Consider the following 23,281-nt stretch of genomic DNA (forward strand, 5'->3'; position numbering starts at 1 on the left):
CAATAGTTTCCCAGGTAATTTTAATGTCAGAAAATTATTCTCACAAAGTGGCTTTCTGCCTTAAAAAATGTAGAAATTTCTACTGATTACATTGAAAAATAAATCTAGATCTGTCTGACTCCATGCTTTATCTACTGTACCAAATTGTCTCTTTAATGTAATACTGATGATAATTGCTATAATAGGAGTATGAGATGACATCTATCAAACACACCTCTTTGACTTTATTACACTTTCATACTTAATCTTCCCAACATTTATACATGGAAGGCATTTTTCTTTCCTAGGTTAAAAAAATCAAGTTATTTGCCCAAAATCACGTCTGTCTTCACTCTTACCCACTTCTCATTCTCGTTTCTTACCTGCTTTTCAAACAGTTTTGGCAGTAAAAGTCTGTAAAGGTACTGTGATACAAAGAAAAGGATCCTGAAGACAGAAGACCTGTTTCACTCTCCATTACTAGCTATGTGACTTTAAGGGCATCACTTAACTTACTTATCACTCAGGTTACTGATCCATAAAATGAGTTTGATGCAGGCTCAAAACGAGAAATATACATGAAAGGTCTTTATAAATTATGAGGTACAAAGATGTATGATATTGTCACAGTTATATAGAAAGAATGATCTTCCCTCTTTTGATCATTAACTTTGTAGGTCAACAGCAATCATCCACAGACTTCTTCTCATGGTTTGACCAGAAATATCCCCTCTGTGGATTCACTCTTTACTGCCAACCTTTTTTTCCCACTCTGCATACTCCATTTCCCAATCACCAGTGATCAAAAGAAAAGAACAAACTGAGACAGAAAAATAGACAGTCAGAAATGTAAAGAGGCATAGTCAGCTTTATTTATAACAATCACTATCAGTTAGGAAGAGATAGCCTGTGGTAACCAAGCTCATATATCCAGGAATTTAACCTTTCCTCGTCAATGACATAATAACTTTTTTATATCAGATATATTTTGCAAAGATTAGGCAAAGGTTGCTTTTTAAGCAACTGCAGCAGGTTGCATTTTCCAAAGACAGCTGCACCAATATCTCCCCTATCTCTCATCTCTTGCCACTGTCCTATCAAAAGAGAGAGCCTATTTCTCTACTCCTTTAAATATAGGTGGACCCTGTGGCCTCTTTAACCAATAGAACATGAAAGAAATAATGCTATCCTAGTTCCAGGCTTAGCCTTTCATTGGCCTGACAACTTCCCCTTTCTGCCTCTTGGAAAGCTCACAACTGAACACTCATTCTTGGGGTGCTTGCTCTAGAAATTAAGGCACCATTCTCTGAGAAGCCCAAGCCACTTGAAGGCCCATGTAAGCATTCCAGTCAGTAGGCTCTACTTAAGCTCCCAACCATCAGCCAGCTTCAACTGCCAGCCATGTAAAGTGCACCGTCTTGGATAGCCAGTCCAGTCCAGCCTTCAGGTGACTGCAACGACAACCGAAATCTAACTGAAACATGAAGGAAACTAAGCTTGAACAATTCAGCTCAGAACTGAACCTACAGAACGATGCAAAATAATAATAAATTATTTATTTGTTGGGGTGGTTTGCTACATAGCAATAGCTACCAGAACACTATCTACTGCATGATTTTCCAGACGTGATTGTCCTTTGTTTCATTCTATAAATCCATTAATACAATTTAACTAAATCCAACATGATTTTTAAAATCATTTAGTGATTTCATTGTATTGATGCTATGTGTTTTTAAAATTCTGTAAACTAACTTTAAAATGAAGACATTATTTCACATTTTGAAGCTTACTGTAAAAATTTTTAGGAAAAGGTGGAACTAGCATGCGAAGACAAAACATATTGAATTTTTATTCAATTATTTGTGTGGGGATTTGGGGATCTAAACTGAATTTATTTTAAAAATAATGGATTTTGAAGACTCAGTAAGACAGGTTTTCAAGTATCAGTTTTCTTGCAGTTTTCTTGTATCATAGCTGGTAAATTGCAACCAGGTGTTTCCCACTGATTTCCTCTTTTGTGGGGATCTTTCTTTTTCCCCAAATGAAAAATACCTTTCTTCTTTTTTATAATTATAAAAGTAATACACACTCATTATTGAGAATTCCAGCATAGACTGTGAAAAAAGTAGAGGTAAGAGTCATTTGAATATTCACATCCCAAAGATAGTGTTAGATAATCAAGTGTCTTTGGCAAGTTATTTCATCTCTCTGTGATTCAGTTTCATCTACAAAATCAAAATAATAATAATTCATAGGGTTTCTGTGGAACTACATAAAATGATACATGCAGAACATTTATAACAGAGTCTGGAATAAAATAAGTATTCAATATGTTAGTTTTAATTAGTAACAGTTTGATGTATAAGTGTGTTTCCTTCCAGATTTCTATTCTAAGCATGCATAATTACATGTATACATTTTTAGCAAAAACTTATGGAATCATAAATGCTTAGTTTTCAAGCTAATTTTTTTTAACTCTTCACTATATCATAGGGATATAGTTTTACAACAATACATAGAAATATGCCTCATTCCTCCTTATAACCACATTGTATTCTAATTTATAAAAACATGTAAAATATACCCAGAGTTCTATTTTAATTTTCTTTTTTTTTTTTTTACAATTTGAGTTAGTATATAAAACACTGCAGTGAAAATTCTTATTTTAAAAAGTATCTCACACATAGGATTCTATAAACAAGAAAACCAGAAAAAATAGTATCTTAAAATATATGGAACGGGCTTCCTGGGTGGCGCAGTGGTTGGGAGTCCGCCTGCCGATGCAGGGGACGTGGGTTCGCGCCCCGGTCCGGGAGGATCCCACGTGCCGTGGAGCGGCTGGGCCCGTGAGCCATGGCCGCTGAGCCTGCGCGTGCAGAGCCTGTGCTCCGCGGCGGGAGAGGCCGCAACAGTGAGAGGCCCATGTACAGCCAAAAAAAAACAAAACAAAACAAAACAAAAATATATATGGAACTTTTTACTCAAATAGATCAGAATATTTTATGATCATATGACACATGCTTTATTAACTCTAAACCCTTATAGAAACCATGAGTCTGTTCATCTACATGCAGATAAAATTCTGATAAAACCAATATATAGGACCACAAAATCTAGAAAAACCGAAAACCTAAAATCCCCATAATATTATCAGGCTCCATAAATAATCAAGTTTAGTTGAGGACTTTGGGTGCCTGTATTATGTTCAGCATGTCATGAAGAGAACCTTTATTTCATTATGTCATGTAAAATTCTAATCAAAGACTAAGTAAGTTCCAAATATATGTGAATATCTGAAGACAGAATTTGGGTAAAGAATATCAACCATAGATACTGACAAATTGAATGAAACTGAGGTATTAGCATGCTAACATTGAACTGACATAAAGATTAATACAAAATGTCAGAGGGTGAGTTATTTAATTGGTATTAACCCCAAGTAAATTTCACACAGCGGGACCAACCTGCCTGTCTTATCTCTCCTTCTCTGCTCCTTTAACAGGATATTCAAACACTAACAGTGATAGAGCCAAGAGGTTTGGCTTGATGGAGGAGGGGAAGGGAAGAATTTGACTCCAGTAGTTTCATTAGCCCCTGATCTCAATCTTCCTCCAAATACACATAAGATCCCTGTAGAAACATCAAGCTTGCTATGAAAACACAACTCTGAAATAAGTTTCCTATTCCTCGCCTGACTGCTACATGTTTGGGCAACTTTCACATAATAAATCTTTTACATGGAGTCATATGGACGCATGTATGAAATGTTTTACCAGAAGCTTTTGGCTTCTTAGATTCATATGAAGTCTTCTTTTTCTAGAAGTGTTGTAGACAAATACATGCATAAATAAAGTATATCCCCTATGGTACACTAAATGATGGCCCTGGAAAGAGGTCTATGCCCTAAACCCCAGAACCTGTGAATATATTACTTTACACTGCAAAAGGGACTCTGCAGATATGATTAGGTTAAGGATCTTGAGATGGGTAGATTCTTCTGGATTTTCCATGTGGGCCCAATGTCATCACAAGGGTCTTTATAAAATTGGGGCAGGAATGTCACAGTCAGTGAAGGTGATGTGACCCCAGAAGCAGAGGGAAGGAAGAGAGTATGAAGACGATTAGAAGATGTGACATTAATTGCTTGAAAATGGAGGAAGGGGTTATGAACCAAGGAATGCAGGTGACCTCTAGAAGCTGTAAAAAACAAAAAAAACTATTTATCCCTAGAGCCTCCAGAATGCAGCCCTGCCAGCCCATTTTGGATTTCTGACCTCCAGAACTGTAAAATAATTAATTCATATTGTTTTAACTTGCTAAGCTTGTAATAATTTGTTGTAGCAGCAATAGGAAACTAATGCACTCCCAGTGAGGTATGTCACGACAAAGAATTCCATAGCTCATTTCTTCACAGTAAAGTAGCCAAATATGTAAAGTTTAAGAAGAATATGACTAGCTAGAGACACTTGTCATAGAAATATTCACGTGCTGCATTCTGATAAGAACACAAGTGTGGTTATATTTTATACCTCTCTTTGTAATCCTCACTCATTTCCCTCAGTGTTCACGCATAAGTTCATTCTAGTTGTATCCTTCCAAAATGACACAAAAGGGTATGGAATAAACTACGTCTTTCTTTTACTGCTTTTTGTCATAATGATTTTGAACTATCTCTGTAGCTATGCCAAGGATGAAGTGACTTGTTTCTTGAAGTTAGCATCCCTAAGTCACTGATAACCCAATATTCCCTAAATCTTATAAAGAAGAACACCTGGGGTGTGTAAGCAAATGCAACTAACATAGTTACTTCAGATCCAACCCTACTATGAGTTAGAGCCATGCAGTTTCTGGTAGAACCTACTACTGGAAGTTTATTTATTCATTAAACTTGAATCAAAACCTTTGTGCAGAAGGGTTATGTGGTTTTAATAAATATAAACAAGCCAAGAGTGGCATAATTTCATTTTATACTCAAATTGGGAAGTTAACTTATACAGGATTAACACAAGAGAATCCTGTGAAATAGACTGTCAGTGTACACTGGAATAATCAAGTACAGAATCCTTTTAAAAGTGCTGAGGAGATTCAGATTAAAAGGTAATTGGAGCCCTTTGGGATTGTCTGTTACATTGCCCTTGACTCCCTAGATTCCTGCAAAGAGAAGAGAAAAGCTACAGTTCTTAAATTGTGTTTTTTAGATGAAGGCAACATGTATCTTTCTCAGTGCTGGGTCCAGGGAACTATGAGAATGAGGTATCTAACATGGCCAGTTAGTGTCTTCATTTTAGACCTTCTTTTGTCACTTCTTGTGACAAGAAGATTTGTATTTAAAAGATTAATTACTCTTTGTCATACTTTTCCATTGGTTCCAGAGTGCTCATAACAACTCTTAGAATAATTATGAAATGTAAAATTCACATTCTGTACCAAGAATTTAGTAATTAAAAACCCAAGTTGTAAAGTGGTAGTGAATAAAGAAAAATACTCAGGAGAACGAGGATTGCCAATCTTCCATGTTGAGGCTTAAAGGTGATTTTTAGTCTTTATATGTTGGCATAAGGAATCTTTCCAATGCTGGAAATTTTTTCAAATGTTAAAAATGCCACAAGGGTTTAAATTATTGCATGAATAATGAGCAAATGAATTAAAACATACCAAGGATACTATACAAAATGATATAATAACCCAGTTACGTCGTCACACAAATAAGGGGATCAGTCCTTTTAAATGTATCATAATTAGATTCATTAAACCCTTCTTGATGTCCTTTGTAATTTCATCCTGTACATCTTGAAGTAACAAATTTCTTAAATATACTAATAATTATGAATAAAACTATGCCTTGTTTTAGTTTCAATTTTAAGAATTCCTTTTTGTAACATTAGGAGGAACTGTCTTGTTCTAATTAAGACCTTTGAGGAGACCCAATAAATAGCACCTCCTTCCCTACCACACACCAAACATTAAACTAGTGGAAAAATATGATAAAAGCGTGCAATTCCTGGAACAAAACTTTACCTTTACTACTCAAAAAAATGTCTCGAATAGCATTTTCTGGTTATATTTTTGGGAGGTTTAGACTTCCTAATATTAAACCCCAGAATACAACAGCCTTATCTGCCCAGTTAGAGACATGAGAGAAGAAAATGTTCTCCCTTTGGTCAGGCTTATTCTTAAGAGGTAAAAAGAAGAGCTGAGTCAAACATTCCCAACATACTGTCCCAATTCTGCCAACCAGATAAATCACACTACCTTCCCAAGGGCAAGGTGACCAAAGGGATGGAGAGGGGTCGGGAGTATTATGCGAATCTAGCTTTCTGGACATGAAAGGAAACATCTGGAAAGAAAAGAAGCAGCATTTCCCCACTCACTGGACTCACAGATTCTTTCCAATACACCTAATATGCAGTCCTTCTGTTTATCTATTTTTATAAACCTTGAGAATAGTCCCTTAATCTTTAATTTTCCAGATAAGGGGTATATCTGTAAGATGTATACTTCCTAAGAAAGTTTGGCCTGTTGCTCATTTTAATTGCATATCTGGGGAACTTGTCTATCACTTATGCACTTCCTGATGTCTAGTTAAGAAGGGTAACTCTTTATATTATCCTGGGAATGGATTAACCCTATAATTTTTACAGACTTTTTGTTTCTAGTGAGTTTCCAATACCTTTCCTAAGGATGTGCTCAGAAATGTTGTTGGTCTACTCAACAGGAGCATGCTGAGCCTATGTCTATGGGCAGCAATGAAAATGCTCACTGTAGCTTTCTAATGAATCATAATTCCTGGTTGAGACCAATCCATCATCTTGCAAATATCATCTGGATTAATTCTTCCTAAAATGCCTTGCCTTCAAACCCACACTGAAACTTTTTCTGCCATTCCACACAGTCAACATAACTAAATCTCTATTCAGTGTATTCCCCATAGGTCAAAATTATACTACATGCACAAGCTCCCTGTGATTTTACTGAACTTTTGTAAAAATGTCAGATAAGACAAGTTCCAGAAGTAATTTTTGCTGTGTAGTAGTTTCTTACAGATGCCTGATAAAATACTACAAATTAGCAGCTAAAAACAATGCCCATATATTAGCTCATGGTTCTGGAGGTCAGAAGTCTGGGCACGGTGTGGCTGGGTTCTCTGCTCAGGGTCTTACCAGGTTGAAATCAAGCTATCATCCCGGGCTGTGGTTCTCACCTGAGCTCAGGTCTTCTTCAGGTGTACTGGTTGATGGCAGAATTCATTTTCTGTGGTTGTCGGTCTGTGTCCCTGCTTTCCTGTTAACTCTCAGTTTGGTGCCACATTCAGCTTCTAGGGGCTCCTGATCTCAGCTGTTCAAAATAGGGTGTTTGCTTTCTTCCAGACCAGCAAAGACTTCCCCTCCTGTGACCAGCCAGAGAAAAATTTCTGCCTTCAAATGTCCCAAATGATTACGTTAGGTTCCCCTGGATAATCTCCCTTTCTTAAAGTCATCTGTGCCATATGATGTAAATGAATTGTGAGAGTTAAACCCATCATATTCACTGTGGCTAGAATTATGCAGGATGTGTATACCAGAGACAGAAAATCTTGGGGACCATCTTAGAATTCTACCTACCAAACACTGTTAACAAGTCCTAGTCATAGAAATGCCTGGTTATTTCTCTCCTTTTTTCTTTCTTATTTTTGAATCAGCTCCTTATCTTTGCAAAACACTGTCCAAATGAGACTGTCATTCAATTTTTAAAATCTTCTAAAATCTCTGGTAAATATCTGTTAAAAATTTTTTTTAAAGTCTAAATGAATTACTTAAATAAACAGGGTACTTAGAACCAGCCAAACCTGGGCAAGGGTCTGGATTCTCCCTCTTCATGGTGACTCGACCTCAGCCAGTTTAGTGATGTAGTTATGGAACCCTTTCAGTCTGTTTCCCTCTATAAGATGGAGACAGTAATTCCCACCTCTGGAGTGCTGTCAGTATTTAATGGGTGTGTTAAAATTCTTACCACAATGCTAGGTTCAGAGTAGCCAGCTAACAGTTTCTCTCCTTTTCCTTCGTTTTATTTATGTTTTCATTTTGGTTCTGCTTGGTTATTATTTAAACTCAAAAATCTGCAATAGATCAAATAGACCAGATTTTGCCTTACAGAAAAATGTTACCGTTCCACCAACACGTTATTCTCAGCAGGGTTACAGTATTCTACAATTTATTACCATTGCCAGCACCTTGCCTGGTATGGAAGAGCTCTAATTTGTTGATCCCTCTTAAAATGCTTATCATGGGAATCACACTGACCAGCATATTGATCATCAGAATAATAAATTACATACTTTGGGCGCCAGCACCACACCTTGAGTACTTTAAATATTGATCATGGGAGGTGATTTATTTATATTGTTTTTGTACGGCACATTTAATGCGTCCTACTTATATAATGAGGTTCTAGAACTACTCCATGTCTAATAGAATTCTTAGCTGAGTTTCCTTTTCTACAGTGAGTAGAACTCCAGGGATCAAATTTGTTCCCCAGTTCATTGCCTTTGTTTTCTTTAATCATCCAATAACTTAGTTAACTTAATTAATCGCTTAGAAATTATTTGCAAGTGTCCCTCAAATTAGTTTTTGCTTAATTTTTTACACCTGACATTTGACTCTTTCTAGGTTCCCTGATTCTTTTTCACAATTTCTTCACTTCGGAAAAAAGTCTTAATTTTTTTTTTCTTCATTCAAGTGTGTAGTTTTATCACTTAATCATGCAGGACTTGTGGTCAAGTTACTTTCTTCGAAATACATTGTGGTGCTTTTAAATGACTTAACGGTTTCCCCTGGGATATTAATGAGTAGTTTTATAAAAATGTTTTAAATATTCTGTCAGTTTGGCTGTTTCTTTGTTTTCTATCATTAGGCACCCTCCTTCCATTGGATATTTTTGGTTCCCCTCACTTTTATTAAAATGTTGAATTTGATCATGCTATTACCACTTAATAATTACCACTCTTCTGACCACTGCTCAGAGCTAAACCTATTACATTTCAGCCTCCTTGAAATTCTAAAGGAATTTTATCTCAAAAAGTCATTTATCATATCCAAATACCTGACACCCACATTTTGTCATGGTTACGATTTCTGCCAATCTATATGGGGATAAATGTGCTGCCTTATTACTATTATCTGACTTAATTTTTTGGGTTCTCTTTGTCTTGTTTAACATATATGATTTAATCTCATTGTCCCAGTATTTTGCTACATCTTTATTCCTTAAATATGGAATGTCTGCTTACCAAGTTTCCACTTACTTCCCTTGTTTTGTAGTATTTTTATCTTGTATGAATCAATATTCAAATATGTTTTGAATGCTCAAATCGAGTAATTTGAAGAGAGTTAATAAAAGAATAACATATAAAAGCGCAATAAGGAATGGTGCAGTGTTCCAGGCTGAGTAACAGTGAAGAGCCATTCGAAGAGGCAAGCAGAGGGAGTGATAATTACTGGAACCCTGAGGCTATATGAGGGCTGCCAGAAACTGAAATTTAGTGATGGATGCATCCAACCCTCTGCAACCCAGTAGGACTAGAGTGTAAGGAATAAATACTCCATCACTTTCCTCCCTTCCTTCGATTTCCTACCGGAAATCCCCACTGGCTAAAACCCAACTGGAATTCAGAGGATAACGGAGTCCTTTCAGCATCTTCTCTTTATTCTGAGCAGGAAAAGAAGGATGCAGAGTGAGCCTGGAAGGGAAACTGAAGAAATCCAGCAGAAACACCAACAATGCTTACACCCCAATCTCAATGCCTTGTTAGAGAGGATGTGGCTTTGGAGCAGCATATGCCATTGTTCATTTTTTCTCCCTCCAACTGGGCTCTCAAATGCCATTCACTGTCCATATATTTTGTCAAGCATTCCCTATCACCATGGCTTCTGAGATGAGCTTGGAAATACTTAATGCATTCTTAATTAAGATGCAACTTGTTGTCACCTCTCTGGGAAGCTTTCCATAAAGTCCACACGAAGGCGCTTTGAAATACATGATTGTTTCTCAGGTGCAGTTCTTAGAAGGAGCAGCATTTTAAAGAACATTAATGGCATCAATCCAATCTCTTCTTGTCAATCAAAATTTTGGAATAGGGCCTTCTTACTGTGCTTTCCAGTGATGTTACTAGATGACTCAGTGTTGATTTGTTTCCTGTTCTTGTTAGCATTAATTATAATAATATTGTCTCTTTTCTTTGTCCCTAGAAATTTACAATGACAGTAAAGGAAAGGAATCTAAGAAATAGTCTTTTCATCTTAAAAGTCTGAATCTCTTTCTTCTCAAATGTAATACATGATAGATCAACCTTGCTAGTGGGTTTATAATGTCTACTGAAATCTTACCAGTGTGTTCTATCTAATATTTTTTTCAGTTCTTCTTTACCATTTGAGGGGCGATAAAAGTCTCCATTGCCATCAAAACATCTCTACCATTGGCTCACCATAGTGCCTGAAATTCCCATCTTTAGAGAAACTTCTCTGATATAGGACTTTATCTCCAGGAAGTTCCTATCAAGTGGGTTTAGATTAACTAAGAGAGGTAACATGTTGACATACAGAATCACTGATCAGCTTCAAAGTCATCAGGCAAAAAGAAAGAGTCATTGACATTCAGATGGAGGTTCCTATTTAGAGAAGCTAAAGGCTTAACCTTCAGCTGATGGAATTAACCCTGGCTTTTTTTTTTTTCCTGTCTCACACAGTTTATTTAACAATAGGTAGTAAGAAATCAAATTTACCAGTCTATACAGTGATCCAAAGTTCATATTTGTAAGTAATCAACTTTAATCACATGATTTACAAGTTGAGGGTTTTTGCTTTCTATTTTCAAGTTTTACAGAAAGTGTGCGTGCGTGTGTGTGTGTGTGTGTGTGTGTGTGTGTGTGTGTGTGTGTGTGTGTGTTGGCTGGGGCGGGGGGTGCGGGGGATGGCGGGTGGGCAGGTAAGGAGGAAGAAAGCAAGCAAAGAAGAAACCCCAGGGGCAGTTTGCATGTTAAAATCATCCCACTGGAATCGTTTCTTACCCTCTTTTTAATTTTTTCCTTTGTTAGATGTAAAAATAACGAAAGAAATTCTTTCAAGAAACAGAACCACAATATATAATACATCAACTTGGCAGCTGCTGCTGTATATTTTGAAAAAGTCATTTTTCTCTCTACATGTACAAATTACTTTAATACTTGAAGTTTTTACGATCAGACTTATGGAATAGAAGATTTTCTGGAGCACAAAAGTTGACTTGAGGGGAGGAAAGGGGACTTTTTTTCCTTTTTTTTTAAGACATTTTTAAAAGGATGAACATCTTTGCATCCAGAGGAAAAAACTTGGTATTTTAATATATATTTATATATAGAGAGAATGTAATTTTAAAGTAACATTAACCCCTTTTGTCCTCTGGTTTTAGAAATGTTCTTTTCTAACTCTTCCATAAAGTGAGGAAACTGGGGGAAAATGTCAGCCATCTGCACCAGTAAATAATAACTATTAATATTACATATTTTCATTAATTAAAAAAATAATAAAACCCATTGGAGGTACAAGGCAGAAGCATGTGGTTGGCTTCACAGACCTCAGCCTCCTCCCAATGCACATGTCCAGCACATTTCTAGTCATGGGTAAAACCAAAGAGCAGAGGGTTTATCTGCAAAAAATTTCAAATACCAGAGCTGAGATTTATCTGAAAATTAAGCCCCAGATATCTCTGTCAGCAAGTGCTTAGGGAAGACCTTTGGTTAAATATATGGACTGGTAAATTTTCATAAAAGATAAGACAGGAGAAGTTTAGGGCTAAGGGCACATCAGAGGCAAGGTCTGGGGAGGGAATTATAAAGTTAGAGGCCAATAGGACTGGAAATACGGAGTGTGCATAGGCAGTTAGATGCTCACAAGGGAAATGGGTATATTACAAGCACATTTTGTCCCCTCTCCCCAACTTAAAAATATGATTGGTCTATCTTATTGGCTACAGAACTCAAAATTATGCTTTGATCATCTCTTTATGATAAGAGACACTTCTTTCAATATACAAGGCAAGGTTTTAAACTTTTGCAGATGTTGGCTCATTTCATCCTCACAATAACTCCATGAAATGGGTAACATCATCATCCTGATATTACAGATAGGAAAAAACTGAGTCTCAGAGCATTTAAGAAATTTATTCTAATATCAAACATTGCCAAGTGGCAGATCCAGAAATTAGCCCCTGACATTCTGATGCAGAGGCTTTATGCTTAACCATTACACTATACATTCTCTCATGGATACAGAAAGTACATCTTGCCCCTCAGATTAACATGTTGATGTGTGCATCAGTCAGATCATCCCACCCCACATCTTTCTCTATGGTCTCAGTGTGTAGCTGGACCATGGCAGTCACTACTCTGCTACCTTGAAAAGGCACTAGGCTTGGTTGTGAATCCTAGTATGGGTAAAACACAAAAGCAACAAGAAGTGTGGTCTGGGTGAATTTTAAATAGAACATCTCTCTGTGTAGCTGTGCAACTGTTTCTGGAAAAATATATGCAGGGCAAGAGGAATCACTGCAAAGCAATCCCTCCATAAGGCATCTGCTGCAGGTCCATGCCTCTGGCAGCCTTCAGGAAGAGAACATCTGTAGTAGCCACATGCCCCAAAGCCTGGTGTCAAAGCCCAGGAGTTCCCCACTAACGCTGCCAATGGGAGAAAAAAGTCCTGCTTTCACTAGTTTCCAGGACAGGACATCCTTTCTGCTTCTTCTGCTATTTTGTAAAAATAGCCTAGGCATTTAAAAAATAAAAATGAAAATCCCAAGTTATAATGGTCAAACAGGATAGGAAATTTTGTGAAAAGAGAGGAGGGTTAAGTTACCTAGAGAAATATCTTCAATTTCACCTTTTTCTGCTTCTATCACTTTTGTCCCAGACAGGCCTACAGAGCCTAATTTTAACCCCGTCAAGTTCTGTGCAAACACAGTGAGAGCAAACCAACAATCAAGAATACACCGTGCACACAGCACACCAGGCATATGGCCATGCACAGCCTTCGTCAGCAACAACATCTGCGTGGCGGTGCCTGGTCTCAGGATTCTACTTGTGTTTGACCTTGACAGTAGTGTGTACATACCAGGGTGATGTGCAGATTTGCTCTTATGTTGAGTCAGTCCAGTTGGTTCAGTGTTAATGCAGTTTTACTGGGTAAATGGCAGTTGAGTGGGATGGACTTGCTTGAGGTATATCAGAGGCTTGGTAACGTGAGTATGTCTTATGAAAAAAATTTTGAACCAAATAACAAACATTTACTTGGGGTAAAAACCACAAAGCATTAAAAAATTGTCATAAACATGCCCCAAAAGTTCCTTATTACAAACGTAGACCTGGTTTGCCTGTAAATCAGCCTCAGCTTGTTCTAACACTTATATGTCCCAATACACTAATTCAATCCAAAAATCTCAAAAATTAAATGGGAACCAGGGCTAGGAAGTGGGTAATCATAATAGCACATCTACAGAGACAGTCTAATTTATGAGTCAGACAAGGTGTAAGAGTTTTTCTTCCTTATTTCAATTCCCAAGTAATTTCTTAGTGGTTTATCAAGTTTAGAAAGACAATTAAACTTGTTTTTTTCAAAAATCAAGTTTACAAGTATGATGAGAACCTAACACCTGAACATTAATGTTAACAGAGGAAGTGTCAGTGGAAAGGAGTGAGAGTCAACAAATAATTGTAAGTTCACATATGTTCACATTTTGAAAATGAAGAGGAAAGACTTCCTGAGAAAACAGAGTGAAAATATTTCCTTGCAGATGTCAGAGTTTTCTCATGCAATATCTGATGCAGAATAGTAATGGATATCAAATGAGGGCTTCTGTGCTTTAAAACCTGATCTCTGTCAAATAGTGTGAACTGGACCTAGTCTGTGAGGTGCTCTATCATATTTCATTTAGTGGTAACCTTCTAGCTTATGGGAAAACCATTGCTGCAAAATACGTGATCAAATATGCCAATGCTATTTTAGTTGGATTTCTGAGAGCTTAGATCAGGACCAACACCAAGCAAAATGTATTGCATAGGTAACACTGGCCTTTGCCATTCTCTTTCCCCTCCTGCTTCAGCCCCTTGTTCCCTGTCACTTAAGCATCTAGGTGACCTATGATATTTATTTTCCTCCCTCTCAGAAGGATGTCTGTAAAGCAGGGAGGGAGCTAACCCAATTCACTGTTTTCCAATGGCATTCCAAGGAGCTGGATGTTATTGCAAATTTCTCTAAAATAGTATTTCAGAGTCAAGTTGATTTGGGAAGTGCTGCATTAAACAAAGTAAATATATACTTGTTTTTACAGAACTTCTCAAAACCTCTAATACAGTGATGTGCATTGAGCATCTTCTAGAGGAGAACATTTCCCAAACTGGATCATTAACAGAAAGCCCTTTCCAGATCAATTAGCATCTCACTGTTTGGGAAACACTGATGTAAGAGAAAGAGTGAAAACTGGAAAGGTCTGAGTTCAAAGCCTGGTTCTACTACTTACTTGAGAAACTTCTTTGAGATAACGTTTTCTTGTGAGAAACATGTGGCACATAGAAGACATTCAGAAAATAGTAGCCATGATTTGATTATATTGTTGTTAATAGTAGTAGTAAAGATAGTATACAGGGACTGAGGGAGCAGAGTGGAGCACCTTTATTCTCAGAAAGCCCAGAGCTGATAAAAAGAAGGAGAGATGGAAAGTGGTCATGGGGCAGTGTATGACTAGATGGATTCAAATGGAATGTGGGGCTGGGCAAGCCTGGACAGATAGATGATACCTTCCTGCCTCCCAAGTAGCAGAAGGGAATTCTGCCTAAGCCAGGACGGTGCAAGACTGAGAGAAAGAAGTGGAAAGAATTCTAGTTCTCAGGCCATTGCTTATAAAAGATAAAAACCTCTTAGAACTCACCTGATTTAAAAATCATGGAACTCAGGGTCTTGGCATAAAGAAGGAATTGGAACCAAGTATTCTACCCAGTCATGGAAAGGGGAAGAAATGCCCCAAAATCAAGGGCAAGGAGAGACTGTGCATGGCTTACTTTTCATCTGCAAATAGGAATGGTAATGGTACCATCATCAAGCTTTTGTGAAGGTGCAAATGTATTAAGGCACATAAAGCCATTAGAACAGTGGCTGGCACCCGATAGACGTTAGCTATTATTATCACCTTTCTTTCTAAAACGTGCTTTCAAATACTGATCATGGTACTTCTCGAGCAAATCCAGAACTAAAGATTGCTTCACACGTTTCTACTATATACCAAATTCTTCGCACTATGGAGCTTGCCAAAAGAGACAGAGTTCTGTTATCACAAAAGTTACCTGGTATATAGTATACTTTTTACAGGCAATAGGACAGTCCACAGGGACAGGAGAAATATGGGAATCGAACTAAGGGCCTCGTCACTACAAAGTTAAGGAGACACATTTTAAGACACTAGAAGATAAAAGAATCTTCCATCTACTAAGCTCTCATTCTGTTCAAATTGCTGTTTGATGTACTTTCTCCTCTGAAGACAAGGGGATTAAGCTGATGGATTTATCTCTGAAGTTCCTTAAGAGCTGAATGACTCAATTTCATCATCAAACCTTTGAAGGAAATTGAACCACCATTTCAATGGTTGAGAAAGTGGTTTTCCTACTCCATTTAATAACAATAAAACTTGTTTATTGCTCACTTTCTACATACCAGACTCCATGCTAAGTACTTTCAATATATTGCCTAATTTCACCTTCCCAACAATACTGTGAAGTGGGGTACTCTCTCTTCCTTTCCTCACTTTTCAGATGAGGAATCTAAGTCTTGGAGAGATTTAAGTAACCTGCCCAAGGTCACTCAGCAAATAATAGCAGAGCCATGTCTGTCCAATTCCAGGGAATACACAGAGCTACATATCCAAGGAATTTACTACTCACTGGCACTGCCTCAACATTTTCTGAATGTTTAAAATTGTTTTAAATAAGACGTAATTAAAAATAAATAATTCATGCTGTTGACATTTCAGTGCTAATACTACCACACAGGGTATGAGCGTGACAACCAGGCTTGTGTAAATTAGGCGAGTTCTTCATTTTGCAAATAAAAGGCACATATATAATCTCTCCTGGAAATTTGGAAAGGGTACTTCTAGTCCCATGTTACTCCATCAGGTACCATACTATCTAAATACATTCACAGTTGTTCAACTTAATCATGTTGGTGATTGTTAACGTTAAATCTATGTATGTTGGTGACTATTATGTTAAGCTTGTTTCTTTAGACCTAATGCATTGTCAGAGGCACAGCTCATTTCTTTTGTTAATAATGTTTTTTGTATAAAGTGTTTTTGTTAGGTCACATAGTTCCTCCTCTTGTGCTCTCACTAGACTCCTTTAGGTTTAAGCAGGTGACTGGTAAAGTAAGAGAATGGGCGAATATTAGAAGACTTGCCTCCCACAGGCAGTCAAGTTTGACCCAACCCACAAGGCCAAACAGACGATATGGGCTCATTGGAATTACCTATTCCATTTATTCTTGTTGATATGATATTGTATGAGTTATTAATAGTCTTTCTAAATGTGCCTTCTGTCTCTTCAAATAGCTCCTCTACCTTTTGAAATTACTTCTCTAACACGTCACTAGGACCTGTGGTAATCCATTATGTGGTAATGTGGTAATCCATAATGTGGTAATCCATTATGTCATCAATAGTTCTATGAGAAATTAATATATCTAATGATGCACCTCATTGATAGGAAGAGGTTCATAATAGTTCATCTTGGAGGCTTGGAGAGAGCAGAAGAAGATGGAAGAGGTTCTAAAAAAATGAAATAAAAGGAAACATTACATACTGAAAAGTCAAGTACAAATTTGTCTTGTTTCTCTCTTGTGTCTCCACTTGGCTATATCTTAAGTCATTTGTGACTGGGTAGCTTTCTCCTTCTAAGAGGTATAACAGTCCTTTTTTGCTTTTCTAATAGGCTCTTCAATTTAAAAAACAATGCTGCCTCTTTGATAAGGCCTTTGTATCCCAAGGTTGCTATGTTTCGTTTTTTCTTCTAGGACAGGTCTCCAATGGTATTTTTTTAAACTCCAAAGAAGAATAATCTCCACTTGGTGCCCAGAAATACAAGCAAACAGTGTAGCTTGTGGTTCCAAGAATGGTAAAAGCTTGGAGGAATTTACATAGACTTGAGAGTTAACTTGCCCCTCTGGAGACCCTCCAACAAGAGGCAAAAGTAATTAGCTCACATTGTTGAGTTTTGCTCCATGTCAAGTACTGTTCTAAGAGCTTTACACCCGAATGAGTTCTACTGAACAGTGCAAAGCTCGGACTGTGAACACAATGCAGCTAACTTCTGTTTTTCCCAGAGTAACTCCCCACTGACTTTGGATGATGTTTGGCAGATCCTTCCCTTATTAGGTCACTCCCAGATAATAAAGCCTTCTGGTTACTTTCTGTTACGCAAAGGGTCTCACTTCTGAAATTACAGTTCCCAACCAGCTTCAGGTCAGAGGCAGTGGGAAGCCAGCTTCAACCTCCTACCCTTTATCCTTTCCCCACAGTCTACAAGGCGTGGCTCCCTACTTCCCCTTTAACTTTACCTACTGTCCAAGCCCGTCCTACACCACAACCCAACCGCCACGCTGGCTTCCATACTGTTCCTTGAGCTCACAGCCATGCTTCCACATAAAGGATTTTGCACTGGCAGAGCTACATAGCCCACCTCCCCATTTCCTAAATGTCTTTGCTTACATGTCATTCTGCAGGAGAAGCATTTCTTTACCACTGTCATCATCTACCACCTTGTTCTGCATTCTTCTTCATCATTGTGCTTATTTTTACTTGATATATGTGTTTATTAATTATGTCTCCCCCAGTAGGATATATGTTCTACAAGTTCAAGACCTTGATTTTTTTTCTCACTGCTGTGCTTCTCATTACCATCTGAGAACTCAGACCAGTGCCTGACCCAATATTAGACGCTCAGTAGACATTTTTTGATTTCAGGGTAAGGATACCCCATGAGTACAAACAGTAGAATAAAACATCTTTCAAGCAGCTCAGAAGGAAGAGCCTTGGTATTTTATTTAAAAATGCCCCTAGGAGTTAATCAATAAAAGAGTAACTATTCAGATTATCACGAGTTTGCTTGCTCTGTGGCTACAGTTAAAAATTAACATTCTAAACATTTTATTAAAATTAGCACTGTTCCTTCTAAGCAGCCTTTCCCACTTTGACAGTGTTTTCACTCAGGAGACAAAACATGGAAATGAACCTGAGTCTAACTAATATTAGTATAATTGCATGTATAATTTTATAATCATTGGATAATGTTATTGTAAATAAGCTGCTTCTTAAAAAAACATTATTAATTTCATTTGAATACAAGGTTTATTTCACCAAGGCCTGGACTTTTTATTTCCAGATTTTTTTTTTTTTTTAGTTCTCTTATTTATACATTATTGAAACTGTCTTCATTGCTAGATTAGTATTTGCTGGGTTATGCTTCCATTTCTCTTGCTCCCACTGTTGCAATCAAGAAAAATATTTAGGAACACACAGTAATGACTTTTTAGAGTGATGTTACTTTACAAAAGTAGTATCTTAACAGAACTTGGAGTTTGTAGCATTATGCAAGCTAAACTGTTTTTGCACTGTAAAATGTATTAGATTCTTCTCTTATAAATTCCATATATCTCCTTTCAGTATCTGCTTTCCAGGAGTCTATGCAAGATTGATGGAGACATTAAATCCAAAAACTAAAAGAGAAAAAAATGTAAATGTGAGTCTTCAGTTGACTCTAAAGGAGATTTATTGCTCAATAGAAACATGCAGGGAACAATGATAGTGGGCATAATCCTAGATTAATTACACTTACTCAATATGTTTATGGAACCAATGCATATGGCCAGACTTTTTTATAAAGCACTATAATTGTATGATTTTTTGCCCTGGACAGTAAATGTACCAGCATTAGTATTGAAAGACAGGATTTTTGTCCCTTATTACTGAAAGCAAAATTACTCTGCCCTATTACAAACCTATTAGATCTCTATCCCTACATCTTTTATTTATTGATCTCTCAAAAATCTGTGCTTTATGTTTTATTGTACAATCAGCAGTAAACCTCAAATGTTGAAAGATTTGAAACTGTGAAGTAACAAATCTGTGAATTCACAATGGTATTCTAAATGATCCAGGAAATGTCATTTTATGTGGTAAAATCAATATGTATTTTGGTTCATTAGCAAAATACATAATGGTTATTTCTAGCATCTCCTCAGACCCTCTGTTTAATCATTTTGTATTGTGATGCCTGGCCTGAAGCAATTCTATTTTTAGTGCTAATGGAACAGCCCTAAATTGCTTATTTTCTGTTTACTAAAGTCATCCTGTTTGTTACCATGGAAACTATGACAACTGCTCTAACTATTTTATTAAATGAATTGAAGATGTAGCTGAAGACTGTGAAGGTGCAGCACATCATTCTTAAAACGTACTTTCCAACAGCTGCAAAACTATGGCCATATCTATAGAAAACAATGAAGTTAATTATGAATAAGGTCGTCTACATTTCAAACTGGGGAGGCTTATCCACATTTGAAAATCTGAATCAAAACTAGCACATAGGCATCCTCAACTTACAGAGAGTATATGTTCTAAATGTGTATTTGTAAATCAGTTCCTTGGAAATTGGAACACATTAGCCCATAGAAACAATTTCATAAATAATAATTAGATCTCCAGGGCCACCCTCAAAAGCCCTTCTATAGCAATATTAACAGTAGCCTTTGTTCTCAGCTCTGGCAGCAGGAGCCAATTCACAGGGATGAGAAGAAAGGAAAGAGTTTTCTCCTACTTTGTTTTTAATAGTGAGAGCATACATGGAACACCATTTCGGAATACGAGCATCCACAGTAGATGTTGGAGCTCTCAGTGCCCCTGTCTCCAGCCTCTTGAGGTCCCCTTATTACCGACCCTCCTGAGTTGGTTCTCAACGAGGACCTCCTGCCCAATGTCATTCGAGCCAATAGAAGAAGACTGAGTGCGGTTCAGAAGCAAAGGAAAGTTTCTTCTTTGATCAAAGCATGGAGAGGAGGTGTGAGCTCCTCTAGAGTCCACGCTCTCCCTCCACCCACGCCCTCCCACCCTGCAGCCAAAGGCTGTGGGCGGGGCTGCTTTATAGGGCTCCGACAGTGGGGAAGGGGGTGGAGTCCTGGTGAGTGGGGTGGGGCTAAGGCTCCTCTAGGCTCCAGATTGCAGTGCCAGGGGCGCAGCGACTCTGCACGCGGCCCACTGAGTTGGGGTGTCAGGCGCAGCCATTTTGCACTAGGAACTCTGGTCTGAAGTGCTGGGTGCAAGGCCGCTGCCCGAGGCACCCTATGAGCAAGTGAGGCTAGACTAAGCACAAAAGGAGAGGTTAGACCTTATGTAATCACCTAGATTCCATCTTATTTTTCCTGGGGACCCAATGGGCTTTGCCAGTGACACTCTCACTTTTGCACATCTCCCTTCGGAGTTTCACACCAGGCAGATCTTGCTCCCACCCTGATCCTGCCTCTACATTGAACCATCCTTCTCAAGATGCAAAAGGGTCCCAGCTAATTGTTTAGAGAAAAAAAAGAGAGAGAGAGAGAGAGAGAGAGAGAGAGAAAGCAATCAAAATACTCTCTATTGCCTAAATAATTGAACTCTTCCGGAAGTTTTTGCATTTTAAAAAATACAATATTTTTTGAACCCAAATAAATCCCTAACCTGTGAGATTTCCATCACCACAACTAAAGAAAATATTCAGAGGGTCAGTGTGTGAGGAAACTGCTCTGAGGGAATACTCAGCTTTAGAAGTCAGACCCAAGAAGTCAGTCAGAAGTCAGTTGATTTAAAAGAAGTCAGCTTCTTGGGCTTCCCTGTTGGCACAGTGGTTGAGAGTCCGCCTGTCGATGCAGGGGACACGTGTTCGTGCCCTGGTCCGGGAAGATCCCACACGCCGCGGTGCGGCTGGGCCCATGAGCCATGACCGCTGAGCCTGCGCATCCGGAGCCTGTGCGCCGCAACGGGAGAGGCCGCAACAGTGAGAGAGGCCCGGGTACCGCAAAAAAGAAGTCAGCTTCTTGACTGCCTTCTCTAAATCTTGGGTCTTGGGTTTTCTGTTCCAGGATTGATGGCAGTGGTTAGTTGTAAACTGAGTCATCCCTTTGTTCATTTCATTTCCAGGAGATTCTAATAAAATGTATCTTATTAGCCCTATGATTGTGCTTTTAAAAGAATATCATCTTCCCGGTTAAAAAGATCAAATTAACACAATAATATAGGCAAAAGTTTTGTTCTTATTTTCTAACAGTACAAACCAAACAAAATCACTGTGGTTTGGGAATTGTGAATTTGACACAAAAAAGGAAAGAATTATTAGGACATGTTTAAGACAGAGTCAGTCATTTTTTTATTTGATGTCTAAGAAATTAAAGAAGGAAAAGGAAATAATTTTAGATTATTTCAGGATGAGAAAAAATGTTATCTTAATTAGTTATAGAGCTATATTTTATATAGATTCAGAATTAAAATGTATAAGAAAAGGCTGACAGTTATTTCTAGAAAGTTAAAGAATATGTTTTTTTTATTATTATTAAAGTGGTGAGCATAAAAACAAATAAGATTTGATTCCGTTTTTCCATAATGTAGTACTTGAATTTGCCTGTAAAATCTTTCTTGGAAATTAGTGCATTTTTACGTAAATATATGTGCAATAAAATATGAAATAAAAAAATCAAATTTTAATTGAATTTCGGTGGTCATTGACGATAGAAAATTCTGTAGGGCTTTGTTAGAATTTTAATATTACTGACACTCCAAAATGAAGGCATATTTTTGACCTTACACTCATTTTTTTTTTTAACTCCATAGGTTCTACTTTCATTTGTAACACTCACATCATTCCAGTGAAAAACCAAGAGGGCGTGGCTATGATGTTCATCATTAATTTTGAATATGTGACAGATGAAGAAAATTCTGCTTCCCCAGAGAGGCTAAATACAATATTACCAGTCAAAACTGTAAACCGTAAGTAAAAGGCAACGTAATGCTCTTGATACCCTGCTACTGTAGTAATTTTAATACATGCTTCATTTGGATTCCGTTCTCAAAATATGTTTGCATTTTAAGTAAAATAATTTTGTATATAAAAAAGCCATAACTGACATTACCCATCAGTGCCTAACAGAAGTGATCAGCTGCTTTCAAAGCCATGTGACTTGGTTATACCAAACTTATTTAGCCAGTCCCCTACTGATGGACATTTAGGTTGTTTCCAAATTTTGGCTATTGTAATAATGGCAGAATGAATTGTGCATATGTATTTTCATGTGTATATGTACATTCTTCAACAAAATTATCTTCAGAGTAAGGTTCTATAAGTGGTATTCCTGGGTCAAAGGGTAAATGAATATATAATCTTTTTAGATACTGCCAAACTCCTCTCCTTATGTTTGAACCATTTTACACTAATACCAATGTATTATATAATACAATACAATGTATTGTATATACATTGTATATAATATTGTATATACAGTGTATATAATACAGTGTATTATATCTTTCCTCCAAAGCCTTGCTAACAGAGTGAGTCAGTCTTCTCGATTTTTGTCATGATAAGTGAGAAGCAATACCTCAATTCGTTTAGTTTACATTTCTCTTATTATGAGTGAGGTTCACATATATAAGCACTATGGACATTTCTTTTTCTGTCAATTGTCCATTACTTGTATACATTTTCAACTTTTTTGTCTTTTTCTTTTAAATTGTGGAATAAGTGGCAAATCGCTTCCCCAGCAAATTGTCTTTTATCTTTTTCTTGATCTTTGTCACCTGAAGCCTTTATTTTTTTGTAATGTGGCTAAATTTATCAACCTTTTCTTTTGTTGATTCTGAATTTTTGAGTCATAATTAGAAAAGCTTTCTCCATTCCAAGGTTGTAAATAAATTCATATTTTTTTCTAGACTTATGTTTTAGGATCTCTAATCCATTTTAAGTTTAGCTTGGTTTATAGTGCAAGTTATAAATTTAATTTGTCATTTTATCAATGGTTTTCCAGTTGTTCTAACATCATTTATTAGAAAGTATGTCTTTCACCAGTAATTTGAGATATCATTTTTATCACATACTAAACTTTCTTACATGCATGAGTGTATTCTAGTCTTTCTATTCTGTTCTCTTGATCTGTGTCATTGAGGATCACACTGTTTTAAATATACGGTCAACCTCTTATATGACATACTCCCTTTAATATTAATTTTCAGG

The 23,281-nt window shown here is 37.2% G+C and overlaps 1 protein-coding gene across 1 annotated transcript in view; it reads left to right on the top strand.

Moving 5' to 3' along the window:
- The window catches only part of KCNH7 (potassium voltage-gated channel subfamily H member 7), a 457,793-nt gene that overhangs the window by 288,120 nt on the left and 146,392 nt on the right, over positions 1-23,281 (top strand). Inside the window, exon 3 of the mRNA XM_007464485.1 lies at positions 21,886-22,041. Coding sequence (XP_007464547.1) covers positions 21,886-22,041 — 156 coding nt within the window. The remainder of the gene's footprint in view (positions 1-21,885; positions 22,042-23,281) is intronic.

The sequence above is a fragment of the Lipotes vexillifer genome, unplaced genomic scaffold, assembly GCF_000442215.2.
Source record: "Lipotes vexillifer unplaced genomic scaffold, Lipotes_vexillifer_v1.1 scaffold68, whole genome shotgun sequence".
NCBI classification, from domain to species: domain Eukaryota; kingdom Metazoa; phylum Chordata; class Mammalia; order Artiodactyla; family Lipotidae; genus Lipotes; species Lipotes vexillifer.